This window comes from Triturus cristatus, chromosome 6, assembly GCF_964204655.1.
Source record: "Triturus cristatus chromosome 6, aTriCri1.1, whole genome shotgun sequence".
NCBI classification, from domain to species: domain Eukaryota; kingdom Metazoa; phylum Chordata; class Amphibia; order Caudata; family Salamandridae; genus Triturus; species Triturus cristatus.
The window spans coordinates 446,044,127-446,063,822 of record NC_140589.1 but is presented as its reverse complement, the minus strand read 5'-3'; the positions used below and the strand labels follow the sequence as shown (position 1 = coordinate 446,063,822).

The 19,696-nt window shown below is 43.3% G+C and overlaps 1 protein-coding gene across 1 annotated transcript in view; it reads left to right on the top strand.

The window, feature by feature from the left end:
* HMGCLL1 (3-hydroxy-3-methylglutaryl-CoA lyase like 1) overlaps positions 1-19,696 on the top strand; it is a 938,297-nt gene that overhangs the window by 110,799 nt on the left and 807,802 nt on the right. The window contains exons 2-3 of the mRNA XM_085609190.1: positions 3,070-3,147; positions 4,628-4,735. Coding sequence (XP_085465316.1) covers positions 3,070-3,147; positions 4,628-4,735 — 186 coding nt within the window. The remainder of the gene's footprint in view (positions 1-3,069; positions 3,148-4,627; positions 4,736-19,696) is intronic.

The following is a 19,696-nucleotide window of genomic DNA, read 5'->3' as shown; positions in this document are numbered from 1 at the left end:
TATCAAGCCCATTATCGCCGCTTTTACCGGTAAGTTTCCTGCCGCTAAAGCAGCGATCATTTTAACGCAGTCCTTGATAATATGCCCCCAGGTGAGAGAGGAAGAAGATAGGGTTTTTCTTAGTAGGTGTCTCTAGAACCTTTAGCAAAGGATTGTTGATGAGATTTTCCTGAGCATTGCCATGTAATAGATGGTTGGGTAGAGGAAATGAGTCAGCAGATTATGGTGTTAAAGAGGGGGATGTCCTGGGCAGAGTCTTCACTTTTGCATGTCCTTGATTGCTATTTCAGGAACATTGATGAGGGCCAGAAGCCTTTACACCTCATCATACTATGTTTTGGATATTCCTGCTTGGAACAACCAACATCACTACTGACTGTGAGAGACATCCCCTCGCATAAAGGCTGTGTCTGACTGCAACCAGAAAAAGATACATGAAAGGCAACCACATCCGACCGTTTTCAAAGACCATAGAAAGTGGATGCACATTTCCAGTCTGGTACGAAAGTTTAAAAGTGGGACCCAAACCACTCCACTTTCTTCCAATTCTAATTTCTACATGGCAAGGAAGGGAGTGCTCCAGTTGATAGTCTTAAAACTACTGTGACACCATGGATTGTGTATATACAAGACAGCATGTCTCCCAGAATCTGTGGGCCTACATGGAGCCTAGAACCTTGCCTGCTTGGAGGTTGCACCTGCTAGAAATTTCCAGACAGGAGGCCGCACCTGACAAAGAAGGCCAGGCTGAGGCCACATTTCCTGAAGTCCCGCCTGCCAAGCCAATGCTTTAAGTGGATCATGAGAGAGAGAGAACGCATTGAAAGCAACACTGTGGATAAAAGGACACCAATGAAAATGCTGACATGCACCCCAGCCAGGAGACACCAGGCCGAGTACTTCATCAAGCAGGTAACAGCGGGACATGGCCTCCAGAGAATGAGAATCTGAGAGACTGTAAATGCAAGCAAAGACAAACCACAATACGGATCTATCCATATTAGTAAGACTCATTTGGGCTAACGTGTTATTCAAACTGATTCGCCAGTTGCCAAGGAGCAACTGCTTAGCAAAACATGTAACAATGACTACTTTTGAATGAATTTTGCCTAAAATTGACTAGAACAAGGGGACCACCGGAAGCCTAGTGGGACACTGAAGAGTGGGGATGAGGGCATCTGGCTGGTGCAGTATTTCTGCATAGGCCCGGGGGTGAAGGTATTTAACCTTAAATTCGATACCTGTCTAATTGTGCAGTACTGATGTGACATTAAAAGTATTTTCTTTTCTAAAAAGGCAAGCACTAAGCTCCACAGTGAATTATTGGCACTGTTGCTTTATCTTTGAGTTTTGAGTATTTGCCCCCTCCCTAAGAAGCCATTGACTGCCTGTCCTCACTACAAATAACAGAAAGTGCCCAGTTGGCATAATATGCAGAGTCATAGTTGAACGAATCCAGTACACCAATGGTTAACGACCTTCACCACCATGGTTGGTGCCCAGTAGCCCCTGCCTGCACTGCAGCCCTCTGAATAGGGTCATACCACAACCATATATACTGATCTGTGAAAAATACCTGAAAGTTCACCTATTCAAACTGGAGTGGTCAGAGAGATTACCAGACCACGTTGGGATGACCTTGCTGTTGACTTCATTTCATAGACTTTGAGGTCGATCCATTGTGGCCCCACGCATGTAAATATCAATTTTTTTACTTTGACGGCCCACATGGACACTATCATCCTGCATTATCTGTGCAAATAGGATATTTATATCTGAAAATATATCAACCTACAATACCTTCCAAGCTAAAATATTTATGTATCCTATTTGTGGACTGGTGACTGATGCCTGATGCCTTAGCCTTGAAGAAGCCCCGGCCTGCTCGCCTTTGAAGGGGCAAAACAAATGCTGGCTGTCATATCTCCAATGTGTCCTTTGAAGCATATGATGGGAATGAAACCTAGTGAATAAAAAAACAAGAATTAATAGTGTCTCCCAGCAATGATCAATGCATCTGCAAAATGCATGTCTTTCAATTACTGTTTGGTTGTGTTATACTAACTAAGCAAAAGCTGCTTTCTTGTTTTTGGGTGTTTGAATTCCTTGTGTATCTCAAATGCAGAGCTCTTGCATGTGCCAACCTTATCATTTAATTGAATTAAATTAGCAGTCCAGTCAGATACCAAGTGTTCGGGGCCTTTCACCTTTTATTTCATGACCAAAGAGAACACAATCCTAGATTTTTGTATCCAACTTTTTTCAGAATATAAAAGTATTAGGAGGATAACAAGATTGGCTCATGAAGTGGAAGTCAGTGACATGTTAACCCAGTCATATTACAGGTTCATCACCAGGATTGGAAAATGAAAAGGCCCAAGAGAAGAAACATGGGTTGGTCAACGGTCCCAGATTGTTATAGGCAGCGTGGCCAGAAATAAATGACCAAGCCAAGGATAAATAGGCACTTGCATGGGGACAGGTAAATTGAGCAGACAGCAAGCTGGAAATGAACATTATCCAATTGGAAACCCATAAGGTATCCCAAGAACATTGTTGAAGTGGGACCAACCCACACAACAGGATACTCCAGGGCATAAACCTAAAGTGGAAAGGGGGCACGGCGCATCTTCAAGTCCTAACGGTACAAGCATGTCTGAAGGAATCCCGACAATGCTGTGTGAGGGTCTCGGAACTGGCCCAAGCATTCATTGCGTGGCGAAGCAGAACTCTGATAGTGTAATGACTGCTTGGAAAGTGAAGTAGCCAGGTAGCTGCCCCACCAAGAGAAAAGATCCACTGTGGTGAATACCAACGGAGTTATCAGTCTGCCTAGTCCTTCTGTGAAAGCATTATCCTGCAGGGTTCAGCTTCACCTCATTGCCTTGCAAGTGGATCATGTTCGTGTAAATGCAGATGAATTCAGGTATTACATAATGAATGACAAAGTACTGGGAAAAGCAGATCCTATGGACAAGTAACTGTAAGAATAACCTATCAACAACAAAATGGTGAATTTAAGTAGACACGATAAGTTACTTTTTTGTTAATGTGTATTTTATTTTACAGGAACCACAAGCATCTGGGTTTCCCACACATGTTAAAATAGTTGAAGTTGGACCAAGAGATGGATTGCAGAATGAAAAGGTAATTGGTAGCTTTTGTTTACAGAGATATTTTAGAGTCAACAAAAGGAATGGCTATGCACGGCATGTTTTAATATGTGTAACTTTACACGTTTAAAGAAAACGCCAACGTTATTATGAAAGCCACGAAACAGTAATGATTGTGGTCTGGTTTACTGTGGTAGGCAGCCTTTGTCATGCACATTTTTTATTTATTTTGGCGATCATATCACCCAATAAAAAGATTAATGTATGGATGCCGTGCTACAGCGTCGCAGGAGGTTTTGTCAGCCAGATGTGCTGTTGTGGTGATATGGGCAAGGAGTTGATAGGGTCACTCCGAGGTCATGTATCTTCTGGATGAGAAGTCTTCTGAGTCCAGTGTTCAGGTTTGAAACGTCAACAAGTTAACCATTGCAGCTTGGCATCTAGCCCTATTATGTCCGATTATAAACACATTAAATTGTATTATTACAGCTCTTGGGCTCACACTCTCTTAGAATAAAGATGGCATTGCATGTTACCCTTCCAAGTTAAAATAACAACCCTTTTCATGCTTTTGGCAAAAGTACAAAATATATCCACTGCCATGTGCAGTACAAACGACATTTCAGCCCTCTATGTCTGTGTTGTATCGTACTCCCAATCTAAATGCCTTCCCACTCCAAAATCTCATCGTCCAAAAGAATATTGCAATTTAATGTAATTAACAAACACAGGCATAGTTTGCAATGTTTGGAGCTTATCAGTGTGATCTTGCTGGCATACATAAGGATTGACAAAGCCAATAGGGATGACTTGCATTTCGAGTCCTGATGAAAATTTTAACAGGATCCTGCTACGGTGAAAACATAAAACAAAAAACATTGCTGTTTGTCCTTGATGTTATATTTGAAATAAAAAAATGTAAACATGCATGCTGATTCTGGGAACTTCTGGGATGAAAAATAATTCATCATGTACTGCTATGAAAGCATTCCTTAGGGGGCAGAATTATACACCAAAGGCCCAATAGCATAAGCTGAAAATGTAATACTGCTAGATGTGAAACCAAAGCCCACTATACATATTTTAAAGAATTTGTATCCATAGGTCAACAGACACTGCCCAGTGGCGTAACACACGCCACGCAGCCCCCGCAGTGCGGGGGGGGGGGAAGCTGCAGGGGGCCCCCTCAGCACAGTACTCTGGTCAACGAGCTCCTGATTGAGTTCGGATGGGCGCCCTCCACGTACCTTGCAGAGCGACCCCCTCGAGTTTTGTTATGCCAGTAACACGCCCTAACAAGAGGGACCTAAAAAAAGTTGAACTCTAACGTGTGCATACATTTTAGCACTATAGCCAACTTCCTCCTCTGGTTGTCCAGTTCTTTTCCATACACCCATCAAGCTGAAGTCCATGTTTTCCAGCTGCCATTATTGCCAGAGGGGGGATTTCATTATGAGATTCAAGAGCATATAGAAGGAAGATGTTTAGTATTAACAGTTCTTTCTTTATTGCAGGCCATAGTTCCAACTGAAATCAAAATTGAATTTATCAATCGACTCTCAGAAACTGGTCTATGCGCGATTGAAGTAACGAGCTTTGTTTCATCCAAATGGGTACCGCAAGTAAGTACAACCAAGCTGATTACAGGAAGTAGGCAGAGTGCGTTTGGAGTTTTATTTGTTAATCCGTGTTCCGCCCACATTGCTATTGTTCCACTCAGGCTATGCATGCACTTGAATCGTTCAGTGGAATTTGGGGAATTATTTCAAGATACTGTCAAGTGAATGCCAGTCATAGTAAAGTAAGTGTGGATGTTTGTCTACCTAACTAAAAACTACAAATGAAAGACAGGCACTGGCAAAGACAGTAGTCCTCGGCTGCAAAACCTACTCATTATTGTTGAATGCTTTTTGTATTATTGTAGATGGCCACTGCAATTGCAAGGGTATCCATGGAGGTGATTGGTCAATTGCATTTATAAAAATAAAATACAATGCAGTCAAAGGCAGCTGCTGTGGATACACGTTCATCCAAAACAATCTTAGAAAGCACTGTACTTTACTGAGCTCTGGAGAATTTACTCATAATGAAAATAGAAGTGGGCTCTAGTTGGTCAGTAGCACTTACCTGTAAAGATAGTTAGCACACGTATCTAGACAGTCCTGTGAACTTTCAGAAAGAGTGACTACACAGAGAATAATAGTCTAAGCTAGCACGATGTGTACTTAGTTACTAGAAGGAGAGTTGATTGGTGGCCTATTCTTTATTACTGCTTTGGGACATTTTTTTTATATACTGTATTTTAATAATTGTTGACGGCATATTCCAATTATTTCACACACTTATACACTTTATGCATAGTAAGGTATGCCAAGGACCTAGGATACGTTTCACATCTGAAATTTATTTTATTGATTTTAACATTCGATTCATTTTTAAATTCTTTGTTACCGTGCTTGGAGATGGAGCAATTGTGTGCATGGTGGTTTTATTAACCATGACTGTTTTCTCAAAAATGAAATGCATTCTATATTTGTGCGTTTAAGGTTGGTTTGAAACCGAATAAAGAAACTTGACTAGTGAACGGTCGAAGCTAACACAAAAATATTATTGAAGGCTGTAGGAAAGTAGGATCTGCTTCTTATGGTTACCCTCACTTTTTGATTGATGTTACCCTGCTTTTGACTAGTCTGACTGGGATCCTGCTAATCAGGAACCCAGTCTATCTGCTTTCTCCCTTAAATGTAATGCCATGTACTTAGGTACACTCCTGATTGGATACTGGGGTACCCTTGTCAGTCCCTGGTATATGGTACACATGTACCTAGGGCATAGATACCCCAGAGGCCTCCCATGGGCTGAAGCATGTATTATGCCACCCACGAGAGGCCATGCAAAATGGAACTACAGGCCTGCCAGTGCAGTCTGTGTAAGCTGGTGCTTGCACCACTTACAAACAATATAGGTTTACTATATCTATAGGTCACTACACTTAAAACCTATCAGTCACCCCTCTAGCTGGCCTTGACAATCCTGAAGGCAGGGTGCTGCGTTTTATGTGAGAGGCTGCCCCTGCATGAGCAGAGCACCCCTGCAGCCTTCGGAGACCATTCTCCCGGGATGTCAGTGACGCTGCCAGACATATAGGTAGCGGTGCATTATATGCTCGCGTTTATCTCGAAAACGGCTGCAAAAAAACATGTTGTGTTTGGTATCAAACACCTTGGAATAATACCTCTACATCGGTAACCAGTGTGGGAGGTATGATTCCATCCTTCTGAAGTGAGCTTCGTGGGGTCCCTGGTCTTCCCGGTACCAGCCTTTTCCACCCGGGCAGCACAAAATGGTTGCTGCCAACCAGAGACACATTTCTGCCCTCCTGCTGCTGAGCCTAACTCGAGCAGGGCAGGACTATAGGCATTCTGTCACAGGGAGGTCTGACCACCTCCCAGACTGAATTTAGTGTATTAGGGCTGGGTGGGTGCACTTCCAAAGTGCCTGAAAGTCTACAACTGGGGCACACATGGTGTCCCTGTGCATAGTCCAGTTCACACCAGTCCTGGAAGCCATTGGCTCCCACTCTTGCACAAAACTGGACAAAGGACAGGGGAGTATCCTCCCCATTTTCCAGACCCTCCCCTGGGAGGGTCCCCTGAATCTGTCCAACCATTTCCCTTGGGTACTTAAGGGCTTACGTAGCTGTGGGACCCTAGATTAGACATGGACAGGATTCTGAACAAGAAACCACTGACCTTAACCGTCTGGACACTCTGGACTTCGCTGGACTTCGGCTGGGCCCGACTTCGTCTCCCACTCTGTCCAAAGCATTGTCTGTGCCCGTGTACCATACAGGCTCATGAAGGACCTGTGGAGGATCAAGGACAACTTAAGTACCTCCCTTGGGGTGAAGGAGTCACTCCCCTGCATTTGCAGGCACCATAATGCAACTGACTGGTCTACTGATCCTGAGCTCCTGCAGACTCCGAAGGCTCCAGCAACACAGGAGGCGGGTTCCTACATTCCTTGAGGTTGAGCTGCCCTCTCACCAAGTCTTAGGCAGTATCCCTTGTGGGGACCGCATAACCTGAACCCCTGTCCAACACGTGCTTTTGTAAGTGCATGTGCTTGTTGGCGTTCCCCAACTAAATGTATTGGGCCATCAATAGCCCCAACCTCTGCTCACATTTCATAGAAAGGATTTTGGCCTCCTTGCAATTTGCGCCCTGCAAGCTGTTATTTTGTGAAACTGCTAGAGGTCCCTTTGTGACTCCTGTGCCTCCAGCCTGTGGGTCCATTTGAGGGACAACACTGTTTTTATTGGGCTCCCCTGGTTTCTCCATGCCTGCCCTGACTCCCCTTGCTTTGGTGAGTTTCCTGGTCCTTGAGGGGCCAGACCGTAACCTTACTCGACCTCCTTCTTGGGTTGCCACTGCCAAGGCTTGTTGGTGCTCCCGTCGGACATCGACCCCTCAGCACTCGACATCCTTTGTGGGACAGCTGGTATCCGGCTCCTGATTGTCCTTGACATCCCCTGGTCCCCGTGGCTGCAGAGTCAAGGTCTCCCTCTTCACACATGAAGCACCCGACATCGGTGGGCATTCGTCTACCGAGCCACTGATCACTCCTGATTGACCCAGACTCTGTCTCCTCTGCAATCTTGTACTTTAGTACAAGTAAACAAAGCAGCACTTTGTTTACTTGTACAATTAGCCGAAACCTACATCACAAGATAGCTGTCACGAATGAGCACACATCTGTTAAGGCCATCTTTGAAGATATTTGGTATTATTTTATTATTTTTATATGTTTTAAAAAAAACAAGGTGGCCAGTGGGACAATAGGACAATAAGTCTAGAGATGGGAAAGTGGGCTTAAGAGATAGAGGAGACAAAAATGGAAATAGTCTCTCCCATGCACTTCAAGGAAGGGCTGACATCAGCAGTGGAAGGATTTATCGACCAATGAAAACCCTATGAGACCGAAAGCTCCTAGGAGGAACAAATATAAGAATAGGAAGGCAAGCCATTGAAACAAGAGCAGGGAGGTGAGACAGACAACTAGGCTATCCAGTCATCATAAAGCAGCTGACCCAAAACCATCTATAAGAATATGTGATGTACTGGAATCACTAACTAAAGCTGTCTGAGACTGAGACCTAACTACACTACTCTAAAGTAAGCCAGAGTGAAATTTTTAGTGTGCCTGCCTAATCTGGAATAATTCACGACATTTTGTGTTACCTTTGTTATGTGCCATTTCCAAAAATAATGCCACATCAGGTCATTCTATTTCGCTAAAAATCCTATTGGTGAGGGACAGGACCCCCTTAAACCACCAAAAAGTGAGTGGCTGTTCTTCATGGCACTTATGTATTTTGCGCTACTTTTTTAGTGTAAAATTCATCCAAAACAGATCAATGGACACATTTTGTGCCAATCTATAGCACTAAATGCTACATTTGCATTTGCGTAATTTTGTCAAAATTTTTCATAATTACACTACATAAGATTATGTATGTTTCACACACACCTACCCTAAAGCTGAATATTTACTACATATCATGGTTACATAAAATACTACATTAAACAAGTCAGATGAAACAGTGCTGACTCCTACTCTATGTGTTGCTATAAATGACAACAGATTGACTCTCATTCTACCAAAACCATATAATGGAAACAATAACTACAATACTTTTTTTTCCTGCCTATCAATGTTAAATACATGTTCAGATATTTAACACAAGTTGCCATTTTTTTTAAAGAGCACATATCTTGTCTACCAGACAAAAGACCTGTAGAGGCCCTAAACCTGCACATTTCTAGAATCACAGAACTCTTTTTCCATTACTAGAGAAAGTTATTGATGGAAAAATAGTGGTCAGTTCACTCCAAAATGCCCTTTCTGACCACTCTTCAGATTTGCAAGGTCTAATCAGACATCAGTAGGTAGTAGCAAGAGTGTTTAGGTCATGTTTAAGCATCTGCCCACTGTCCTAAGTAACTGGTTATGTTTGAAAATGGAAAAATCCTGCCTCGATAGTCAAGCCAGCACGTTAGTCAAACTGGGAATTCAGAAACTAATCAATCAATCAATCAGGCATTTGTTGAGCGCGAGTACTCACCCATAAGGGTCTCAAGGCACTGGGGTGGGGGGTGCAGGTTCCAAGGAGGGGGTCTGTCTAAGAGCCAGGTTTTGAGGTTTCTTGCAAAGATGGGGAGCGATGTTGTCTGTCAGAGGTGGAGCAGAAGGGCGTTCCAGGCTCTGGCCGCGAGGAAGGAGAAGGAGCGGCCTCCCAGTCTGTTTTTTCTGGTGCGGGGGACCACGGCGTAGGAGAGCTCGGCTGATTGTAGGGTCCTTTGGGGTGCGTGGAATTTGAGTCGACTGTTCAGTTATGCTGGTCCGGTGTCGTGGAGGGCCTTGTGTGCGTGGATGAGCATCTTGAAGGTGACTCTCGCCTCGATGGGGAGCCAGTGGAGTGTGCGCAGGTGCTGTGAGATGTGGCAGTGTCTTGGCAGGTTGAGGACCAGAAACTAAAGGTTTCAGGAGGTGAGCAGTCTGCTAAGGGGCTAAGAGAAGACAAGTGGAAGCTTCTTATGTGGCTAGGGCATTGCCATTACCTCAGCCCAGCAATGAAGCTTTCAATGAACTCACAAAGTGCTCTCTGCAAGTTGAGTGTTAAGCCGTAGCATCTGGATGCTCAAAGACTCAGAGACATAACTTGACACGTTCTTTTCTATAATGGATATAATAGATAGTTGCTTGTATTTGGAGCACCACCTCACACCTCTGTGAGACTTTGCAATGGAAAAACTGATAACTAATAGATTCTCAGAGGAGGGAGATGAAAGTATCAATCTAAATTCGTAAGAACGAGAAAAACAAGAATATGGCTGGAGATTAAGCCTGCGTTACACCTTCCTCGTATGCTCATGTTATAGTATGTTAAAGAACACAAGGCTGTAAAGATTGAAAGATACTGCAAGAGAAAAGCATAGCCCTGACTCTTCACCATTTGCACTCCGAGTTTGGGCAGGCCCCTCTGTTCCACAAGACCAAATAGAAGGGTTGTTCGACTGGGAGCTACCTTTGTTCTACCAATCAAAACGTGTTGCAAATAGGATGCTACCAACTGCCAAGAGGTAACAAAAGGGACTTCTTGTTCCATATCAATTACGTAGGGTGGTAGAGAATAAACTAAAAGCAAAATTGTGGGGACAATCTAACTTTATCATTAAAAATAGAATCTGAAAAACTATCTATTGCCTAGTTAGTACATTTTTTTTGTTTGTTAGCTGTGATCTTGACTAGTGCATGAAAACTTGCCATCTGCTAGCGCTCAAAATAAACGAATAGCAACAGACGACATGGCAGTAATTTCCTTCTTGATTCAAAAGTTTTTATCCTTGAAGTAAAAGATGATGCATTTAAAAATAAAAAAGTACTTTTTTAAGTTTGTTTGTGAGTTAGGAGTGGTCCCCTGGGAAAAGAACAACCTTGAAGGCAGTTCCATTTAAGACACAGAGCTCTCTACCAGACTGGAGGAGATCTCATAATATGGCAGATGGTAGTCCACCAGAGTGGTGGAGATAATGACCTCCACCAGCCTGGCGGACATCGGGCCACCTGACAAACTTTTCATGCGGCTGCAGGTCAATCTAGCTATACATATCCCTTAGTTAAGGCTCTGTTAAAAAAAAAGTTGACCGGTAATCACGATAGCAGCTCATCTTCCCCTACTCGCCTCTTCTAGTATCGTAGATTTGGTAAAACTGCCCATTCATGAAGTTGCATGAGCGATAGACAGTTCTAGGTGAGTTATCAGGAATGTGAGTCTGGGAGCCCTCTTCCATAGGAGACCATCAATCTTAACCTGATTAAACTGCCCCATTTTCCATGAAATGGGTGCTCTATGTCACAAATCAAGGCTTGATAAACTGTTTCAAATATGTCGCTGTTAGGCCACTATATTTAAAAAAATGACAGGAATCTTTTCATGTTCGATTGGTGGTTCTCAATAGAATCATAATGTAATTTCCATTTCAAACGATATTTTATTAGAACACCCTAATGTATGTATTGCATCCTGATCCCAGTCCATTGCTACCAATCGATCATACCACATTTGCAAATACAATACCAGTAACTATTTATTCATAGAAAAGATCAACAGATTGACAGCACTAAAAATGTGAACAAGCAAATGTATTCCATGAGGCAAAACACAAAGAAGTGGTGCTACTTTGAGATTTGTTTAATTGATTGCCTTACAGAACATCCTTATGTCTCACAAGAAAATATTCACCGCTTTACCATCCTGAAAAGCCTTACTAGTAAGATACTCACGCTGCTTCCTAGCATAATCATTGCCTCCTACACACAAGACTAGTCTCTGGTGGGTTAAGATAAATATGGAGACAATTCAGTTTGTGCGCTGTATAAATTTCTTTGGGGACATAACGTACGTGAGTACATTTTTTATGTATAAACATCTGTTTATTATTTATTTATTTTAATCTTATTCAGACATCAGAATGAACATGTAGTAAATGAAAGTAATACTGACTTATAATAACTTACTATAAGAGATGGGCAAAGCGAAAACACTAACCCCGTAATCAGAGAATTTCACAGTTCCTGACGGAGTTCACTCAAGGCATTGCTTAACTTTCATTCAACCCATACCCAGAGCCTGATTTGTAAAAGAAAGAGTGCTGGTGGCCAAAGATCTGCTCAGAAGTCCGAGCCCATGCTATTAAATGTCAGCGTGCCGAATGCATAGTCTTGTATTCACCTCATGCCGCTTTAATCCACACCCTGCCCCTTTATCTCTCTCTTGCAGATTCCTGCTTTCTCACTTTGTGCTGGTTTTTCTATCTTTCTCTTCCTTCCTCTTTCCCCTATGCTTTTTTTTATCCTTCTTGCTCTCAGCCAATGCCTGATAAGCAAAAATTAGTACCAGGCCCCAAAAATGAGTGCTGGTCGGCCCCACCGGTAACCACCAGCTCACATTAAGCACTGCCATTCACTAAAGCTGTATGTTCCATTCAACATGGAAGGAATTTCTGGATTTGTGTAGACTGTGTCTCCCAGTTAACACCGAGGGCTGCCTTAGCTCTTAACCTCTCTGCCTCTTTCTTATCAACTTTTCAGGGACTTCCTTCTGCAGGGAAGTGAGAAGTATGTGTTCCACTCTTCCAGTGAAAATGACTGATAAGCTGAGTACTTACAACCCTGCATGGCAGCAGTGCAGGACCACTTTCCTGATTCCATCTTATTTTTAACTTTATCCGTTTTTCAGTTCACCAAGCTGGCAATGTTTAATAAACTGATTCACAAAGTAACGAGGTGTAGGATTTTGCCAAATTTACAGCCTCTTCTAATAACCTCACAATGAGGTGCTTACTTCAGCAGAGAAGATGCTGTCTCCCTCCACAAAATGTGACAGGAAAAGGTACATAGCTGCTCCACCACACTCTGGGGCTTATATACAAGGGGATTTTGCCACAGGAACATCACTTTTACTGATGTTCGGTGGCGCAATGCCATGTTACATATTTACCTAGTGCGGCTGAGCCACTTTTTGTGGCTTAACACAGCCTTGTACATATGGTACCCTTTCATGAAGGTAACTGCATGAAAGGGGTGTGCAATGAGTGTTACTGTGGGCATTCCACCACAATACCCATTGCTTTTTGACGCTGACCCAAACTTACAACGATTTGCAAATCTGAGGAAGCACCAAAAACTGATGCCACGCAAAAGCAGGTAGGCATTAGATTGATGCAATGAAGAGAATTAGTTTCATTTCTCCTCATTTTTGCTTTCCCTATGTGTGCTATATTCTGCAGCACACATAGAAAGAGTAAAACACCATTAATGATTGTTTTTGTGCATGAACCTTCCTGCTCATAAACAATCACTATGGCCAAAAGGTGACTGTGTTGATGCTACGCAACTATATTTAGCGCCATCGCTAAGCAAAACACAGGAATGATCCGTATTCTTGTAAATACGACGCATACCTGCATTTTGGGAATGGTGCAGCACGGCGCTGCTAAGTCTGTTGCAGTACCGCACTGCACCATTTTCTTGTACATATGCCCCTCTGTGCCCCAAAAGCTGAGAGCTATTACTGCTTTTGAAGAACAGAAACTGTTTTCGGGTGTCAGCCACTCTTCCCTTCATAAGCCTGGAATATAGACATACATCATCTAGCCCCTCATGACAACAGCATGCTAATTGGATGGTTGAAAGCTGAAAATCTTCTCTTTTTGGTCAATGAATCGGCCCAAACAATTTGGACTTACTTAATCTCAATAGTTCTCATTGGTATCATTCATTTCAATCATCATTAATCAGACAATCTTGACTGTATGCAATTAATGCACAATGTATAAATAAGTATCCAGGTCACAATATATTGTCAGTGGCTTATATTCAAGACAGCAACTTATTATATAACAATGGAAATCTCTTTACATCTAAAAGTACAGAGTGTACCACTGACAAAGAAAACCACAACCCAGCGTTACACATCAAGTGAAAGTAAAATATGATCACAATTTTCTCTGTGTTTAAAAAAAAAAAAAAACAACAAAGCTGATAATAATCTATTTGCCCAATACCCAGTTTCTCTGTCTGTTTGCATATTTGCTGACAACGTTTCAACCCTCAAAGTGGTACAGGAGTCTCATCAGGACAAGAAGTACAGGCAAAGTAGTGAAGGTCACTCCGGTCCACACAGGTGAATAGATATGGTACAAAACCCTTTGAATGAATATTATGTACTCACTGTGAGAGCACTGAGTACCATCACAGTGCAGCAATACTAATTAGACAGCACCCGTGTAGGTGTATCCATGCTGCTGTGCATCTACCCGGCTATAGTGAGTACACATTATTCAAATGCATCCAGTTAAGACTGGCTGATTTATGATGAAATGAGTGATACCAATGGCTACCATTGCAATTAGGTAATTGTTAGCACTCGTTAGACCAGGTACTTGACAAAAGATATAGCCGACATAGTATTGTATTGTATTTTTCAGGGGGCGCAGGAGTTGTGTTCAATGCTCCTTGGGAGAATTTTATAAATTTTTAAAAAAACGCTGATTTGCCTTTGCACTTTGCACTCGTCACTTTAACGCTCCCAACAGGAAGGGTAGCGTTCTAGTTATTTTTGCTGCCAGCGCACACGTCACGTCCTTCAGCTATTTCAGGACGGATGACGCGACCGCGCAGCAGCACTCGATAGACCAGGTACTTGACAAAAGATATAGCCGACATTGTATTGTATTCTATTTTTCGGGGGGCGCAGGAGCTGTGTTGAAAGCTCCTTGGGGGAATTTTATAAATTTTTTAAAAAACGCTGATTTGCCTTTGCACTTTGCACTCGTCACTTTAACGTTCCCAACAGGAAGGGTAGCGTTCTAGTTATTTTTGCTGCCAGCGCACACGTCACGTCCTTCAGCTATTTCAGGACGGATGACGTGACCGCGCAGCAGCACTTGTTAGACCAGGTACTTGACAAAAGATATAGCCGACATTGTATTGTATTGTATTTTTCGGGGGGCGCAGGAGCTGTGTTCAATGCTCCTTGGGGGAATTTTATAATTTTTTTTAAAAACGCTGATTTGCCTTTGCACTTTGCACTCGTCACTTTAACGCTCCCAACAGGAAGGGTAGCGTTCTAGTTATTTTTGCTGCCAGCGCACACGTCACGTCCTTCAGCTATTTCAGGATGGATGATGCGACCGCGCAGCAGCACTCGTTAGACCAGGTACTTGACAAAAGATATAGCCGACATTGTATTGTATTGTATTTTTCGGGGGGCGCAGGAGCTGTGTTCAATGCTCCTTGGGGGAATTTTATACATTTTTAAAAAAACGCTGATTTGCCTTTGCACTTTGCACTCGTCATTTTAACGCTCCCAACAGGAAGGGTAGCGTTCTAGTTATTTTTGCTGCCAGCGCAAACGTCACGTCCTTCAGCTATTTCAGGACGGATGACGCGACCGCGCAGCAGCACTCGTTAGACCAGGTACTTGACAAAAGATATAGCCGACATTGTATTGTATTGTATTTTTCGGGGGGTGCAGGAGCTGTGTTCAATGCTCCTTGGGGGAATTTTATAATTTTTAAAAAAAAACGCTGATTTGCCTTTGCACTTTGCACTCGTCACTTTAACGCTCCCAACAGGAAGGGTAGCGTTCTAGTTATTTTTGCTGCCAGCGCACACGTCACGTCCTTCAGCTATTTCAGGACGGATGACGCGACCGCGCAGCAGCACTCGTTAGACCAGGTACGTGACAAAAGATATAGCCGACATTGTATTGTATTGTGTTTTTCGGGGGGGCGCAGGAGCTGTGTTCAATGCTCCTTGGGGGAATTTTATAAATTTTTTAAAAAACGCTGATTTGCCTTTGCACTTTGCAGTCGTCACTTTAACGCTCCCAACAGGAAGGGTAGCGTTCTAGTTATTTTTGCTGCCAGCGCACACGTCACGTCCTTCAGCTATTTCAGGACGGATGACTCGACTGCGCAGCAGCACTCGTAAGACCAAGTACTTAACAAAAAATATAGCCGACATTGTATTGTATTGTATTTTTCGGGGGGCGCAGGAGCTGTGTTCTATGCTCCTTGGGGGAATTTTATAATTTTTTTTAAAAAACGCTGATTTGCCTTTGCACTTTGCACTCGTCACTTTAACGCTCCCAACAGGAAGGGTAGCGTTCTAGTTATTTTTGCTGCCAGCGCACACGTCACGTCCTTTCAGCTATTTCAGGACGGATGACACGACCGCGCGCAGCAGACATGCGCAGCGGGCGCGCCGCTGGCGCACCGATGGCGCGCCTAAGGCAAGCCCGTCTGCGTCCGTCCGCGCCTGTCCGGGCCCAGGGGCCATAATCCCTGGTCCTCCGGCCAGTAATCCTCTGATGTATTCCATCACAGAGCTTAAATCTCAAAGACCGAAATCGATTTTGCAGTGTGCCCATACTTTGCAACCTGAGAAATTTATGAATACGTGCTTAGCACGTAAGTATAAGCTAGATGCGGCTCCTGATGTACCGGAGGTACCTACTAGCACGAACAAGGTCAAAATGTTTCTCCTTAACTGTCGGTCTCTTACCAAACATGCTAATGAACTCTGCCTATTGCTGGATGACGAAAGGCCTGACTTACTTTTCTTGACAGAAACTTGGCTGAATGAAGAGGGGGGTCCAGGGATTGTTCAAGCATTACCTCCAGGTTACACTATTTCCAGGCTTGATAGGACCACAGGCAGAGGGGGGGGGCTAGCTATCATTTACAAAGACAGCCTTAAATGTCGTACCACACCTAGTCCATTATCTAACTGTGAAAGTATCTTCTTCACGATTAGTTTATCCCAGGTAAATACGTTTTCCGGCATTTTAGTTTACCGCCCCCCCGGCCCGGCAGGCAATTTTTGTAAACATCTTCTTGACAATATTGTAAGCCTGGCTAGTTCACTCCCGAATTTTACACTTCTTGGAGATTTTAATCTCCACCTAGACGAAGTCTTTCTCCCATTAGTTGTGGAGATGAAGGAAGGTCTCGGAGTACTGGACCTAAAGCAATTGAATAACAACCCTACCCATAATAAAGGACATAATCTTGACTCCATTTTCTCTAACATCTCTAATCTAATGGTGGCTGATCCAATTCCTCTTCCTTGGTCAGACCATTCATTGATCCCCTTCTCATGGACAACCCAAGGAACTGATTTATGGGTAAAAAACAATTCCAAGTCAGTACGACCTTGGGCAAAACTGTCTTATGATTCTTGGTCAAAGCAGTTAGAAGAAACTGTTCCTAGACTAGACTCTAATCCAGCAATTACAAATGACCAACTTAATAATTGGATACAATCCTCATTGGACATGGTTTTACCCCAAAAAGTTATTCATAAAAAAAGAGGGGGTCATCATAATTTATGGTATACACCAAAGCTACGGGCCCTTAGACAAAACTCCAAGCAGCTAGAACGTCGGTGGAGAAAATCTCCGACAGCTGATAGGAAGGAGGACTATAGAATTGCAATTAGAAGCTATAAAGATGAAATAAAATTGGCAAAATCTGCTTTCTATGAAAAAAAAATTCTTTTAGCTGAAAATAGCCCCCGTGAAATTTTTAAAATCACCAAATCCCTTCTTATCCCTCCCGCTCCCCTTAGCAATGATAAGGATAGCCTTCAACACTGTAATTTAATTGCCAAATTCTTGAACACAAAAATTCAGGCTATTTATCAATCTTTCCCCATCGACCTAGAACCACAGGTAATGCCCCCTGTATGCGCTGCCACTAATCAACTCGCATTTTTTCCCCCTATAAAGTTAACTATTCTTCAGAACATTTTTAACCAGGTTAAATCTGGAGCTCCATCAGATGTTACCCGCCCTTCGATTTTAAACCGAGTATTTGAAACCATTGCTCCAACCGTTCTTGAAGTTATTAATATCTCCCTAGAATCAGGCTCTGTTCCCCTTCTATGGAAACAAGCTATGGACAGAGCCTTATTGAAAAAACCCAATTTGGACCCTGAGATACTGTCGAATTATCGCCCTATCTCACTCCTGCCAGGTACTTGCAAACTGGCAGAGAAGTATGTTAATACTACGATCTCGTCCTTCTTGGAAACTAACAACTGCTTCCATCCAACTCAGACAGGCTTTAGAGCCCACCAAAGTACGGAAACAGCTCTGTTAGTTGTGACGGAAAGTTTAAGAAGGATCACGGATAATGGAGGCTGCGCTGCATTAATTCTACTGGATCTCAGCGCAGCCTTCGATACCGTGAACCATCAACTTTTAATTCATAGAATTGAGAGCCTTGGTGTCACTGGTTTGGCTTTAAAATGGTTACACTCCTACCTCGAGGACCGCTCATTTGTGGTCTTCGATGGGAGTGACGCTTCTGAACCATTACTTCTTGGCTGTGGGGTGCCTCAGGGCTCGTCCCTGAGCCCCACCCTATTCAATGTGTACATGAGTCCCCTTGCCGAACTGGTAATTCCCCATGGAATTCAAATTGTTACGTATGCAGATGATACCCAATTAGTGGTATCACTTAGCCAAGAAAATAAGTCTGCTCCTAATCTTATGCTGTGTTTGCAAGAAGTATCAAAATGGATGGATGCTTCTTATCTAAAACTTAATGGGGACAAGACGGAACTTATGTTTCTTGGAAGGTGTCCCCCATCGTCAATAGCCCCCTGCTGGCCTAACTGTCTCGGCCTCCCTCTGATTCCTAAAACACAAATTAAGAGCTTGGGAGTTTGGATTGACCATGAGTTGAACTTTAAGAAACAAGCGAATCAGGTAGCCGCTAGCTGCTTCGGAGTGCTCAGAATGTTGAGGAAGATTCTTCATTTTCTCCCCCCTATAGTTAGGAGAACAGTGGTCCAGGCGCTCATTTTATCATGCCTGGACTACGCAAATGTTTAATATCTGGGAGCCCCCGTGGTCGCCATTAACAGACTTCAAGTTATTCAGAACTGCGCAGCACGACTTCTTACCAATTCTGCCAGGTGGATCTCTGCCAAACCCTCTTTGGCATCACTCCACTGGTTGCCGGTTCCCCAAAGGATCCACTTCAAAGCCTTGTGCATTGCTCACAAGGCACTTTCTAACAAGGGACCCCAGTTGTCCGATCTCTTATTCAGTTTTATTGCCCAACTAGATCTTTGAGATCAGAAAATAAACACCTGGCCTTAGTACCAATTGTTAAACGAATGCGTAGTGGAGGACGGTGTTTTGGTTACAATGCTGCAAAGCTTTGGAATGGCCTACCATTGACTATTCGATCGGAGTCCAATTACATTCTGTTTCGCAGACGCTTGAAAACTTTTTTGTTCCCGTAATTTTTATCCACTTGGTCTGGGAGTTGCTGCAGCGCTGGGATGCTCTAGGGTAGCCATGCGCTTTACAAATGCCCCTTCAATTCAATTCAATTAATACCCCAGGTTCCATAGATTTAAGTGTGACTCTTGATTCATAGTAGCAACACGTTGGGAAGCATACAGTATTTGGGAATTAATATAGTTTGTAGTTTTTAGGTCAAGCCCAGCGCAGCACGCATGCGCTACCCTAGGAGATGACCTTTTGGAATCGGTCTGCACTTTTCAATCACTTGTGCTTGTGGCGGCATCCACCTTGCGAGAGCGAGCAGTGGCGCGCAGGGGCCATCTGTTTCCAATGAGTGTGGCCGTGCGCGCTTGTTTACATTTGCCTGTCTCGCATTTGAGATTGCTTCATGCTAACAACTCCTGAAGGTTTCAGTGGCCTAGCTCTCAGTGTGTTAGAGCTTGGCTATTGAAACCTACAAGTACCAGAAAGCTCCTTGAAACTAGCAGCTGTCTATCAAGAAAGGACATGTGCTAATATGTTGCAAAGTGCCCGCTAGGCAGAGATATTTAATCCAAGATATTTCATTTATAAATAAACTTCACGCTTCAAATAGTGGACACTATCTTCGTTCTCCTAAGAAGGACCTAGACATTTCCAACTGAATGTTGCCTGTTCCTGCACATGGAGAGAAAACTTCCTGTCTACAGTAGGCCAC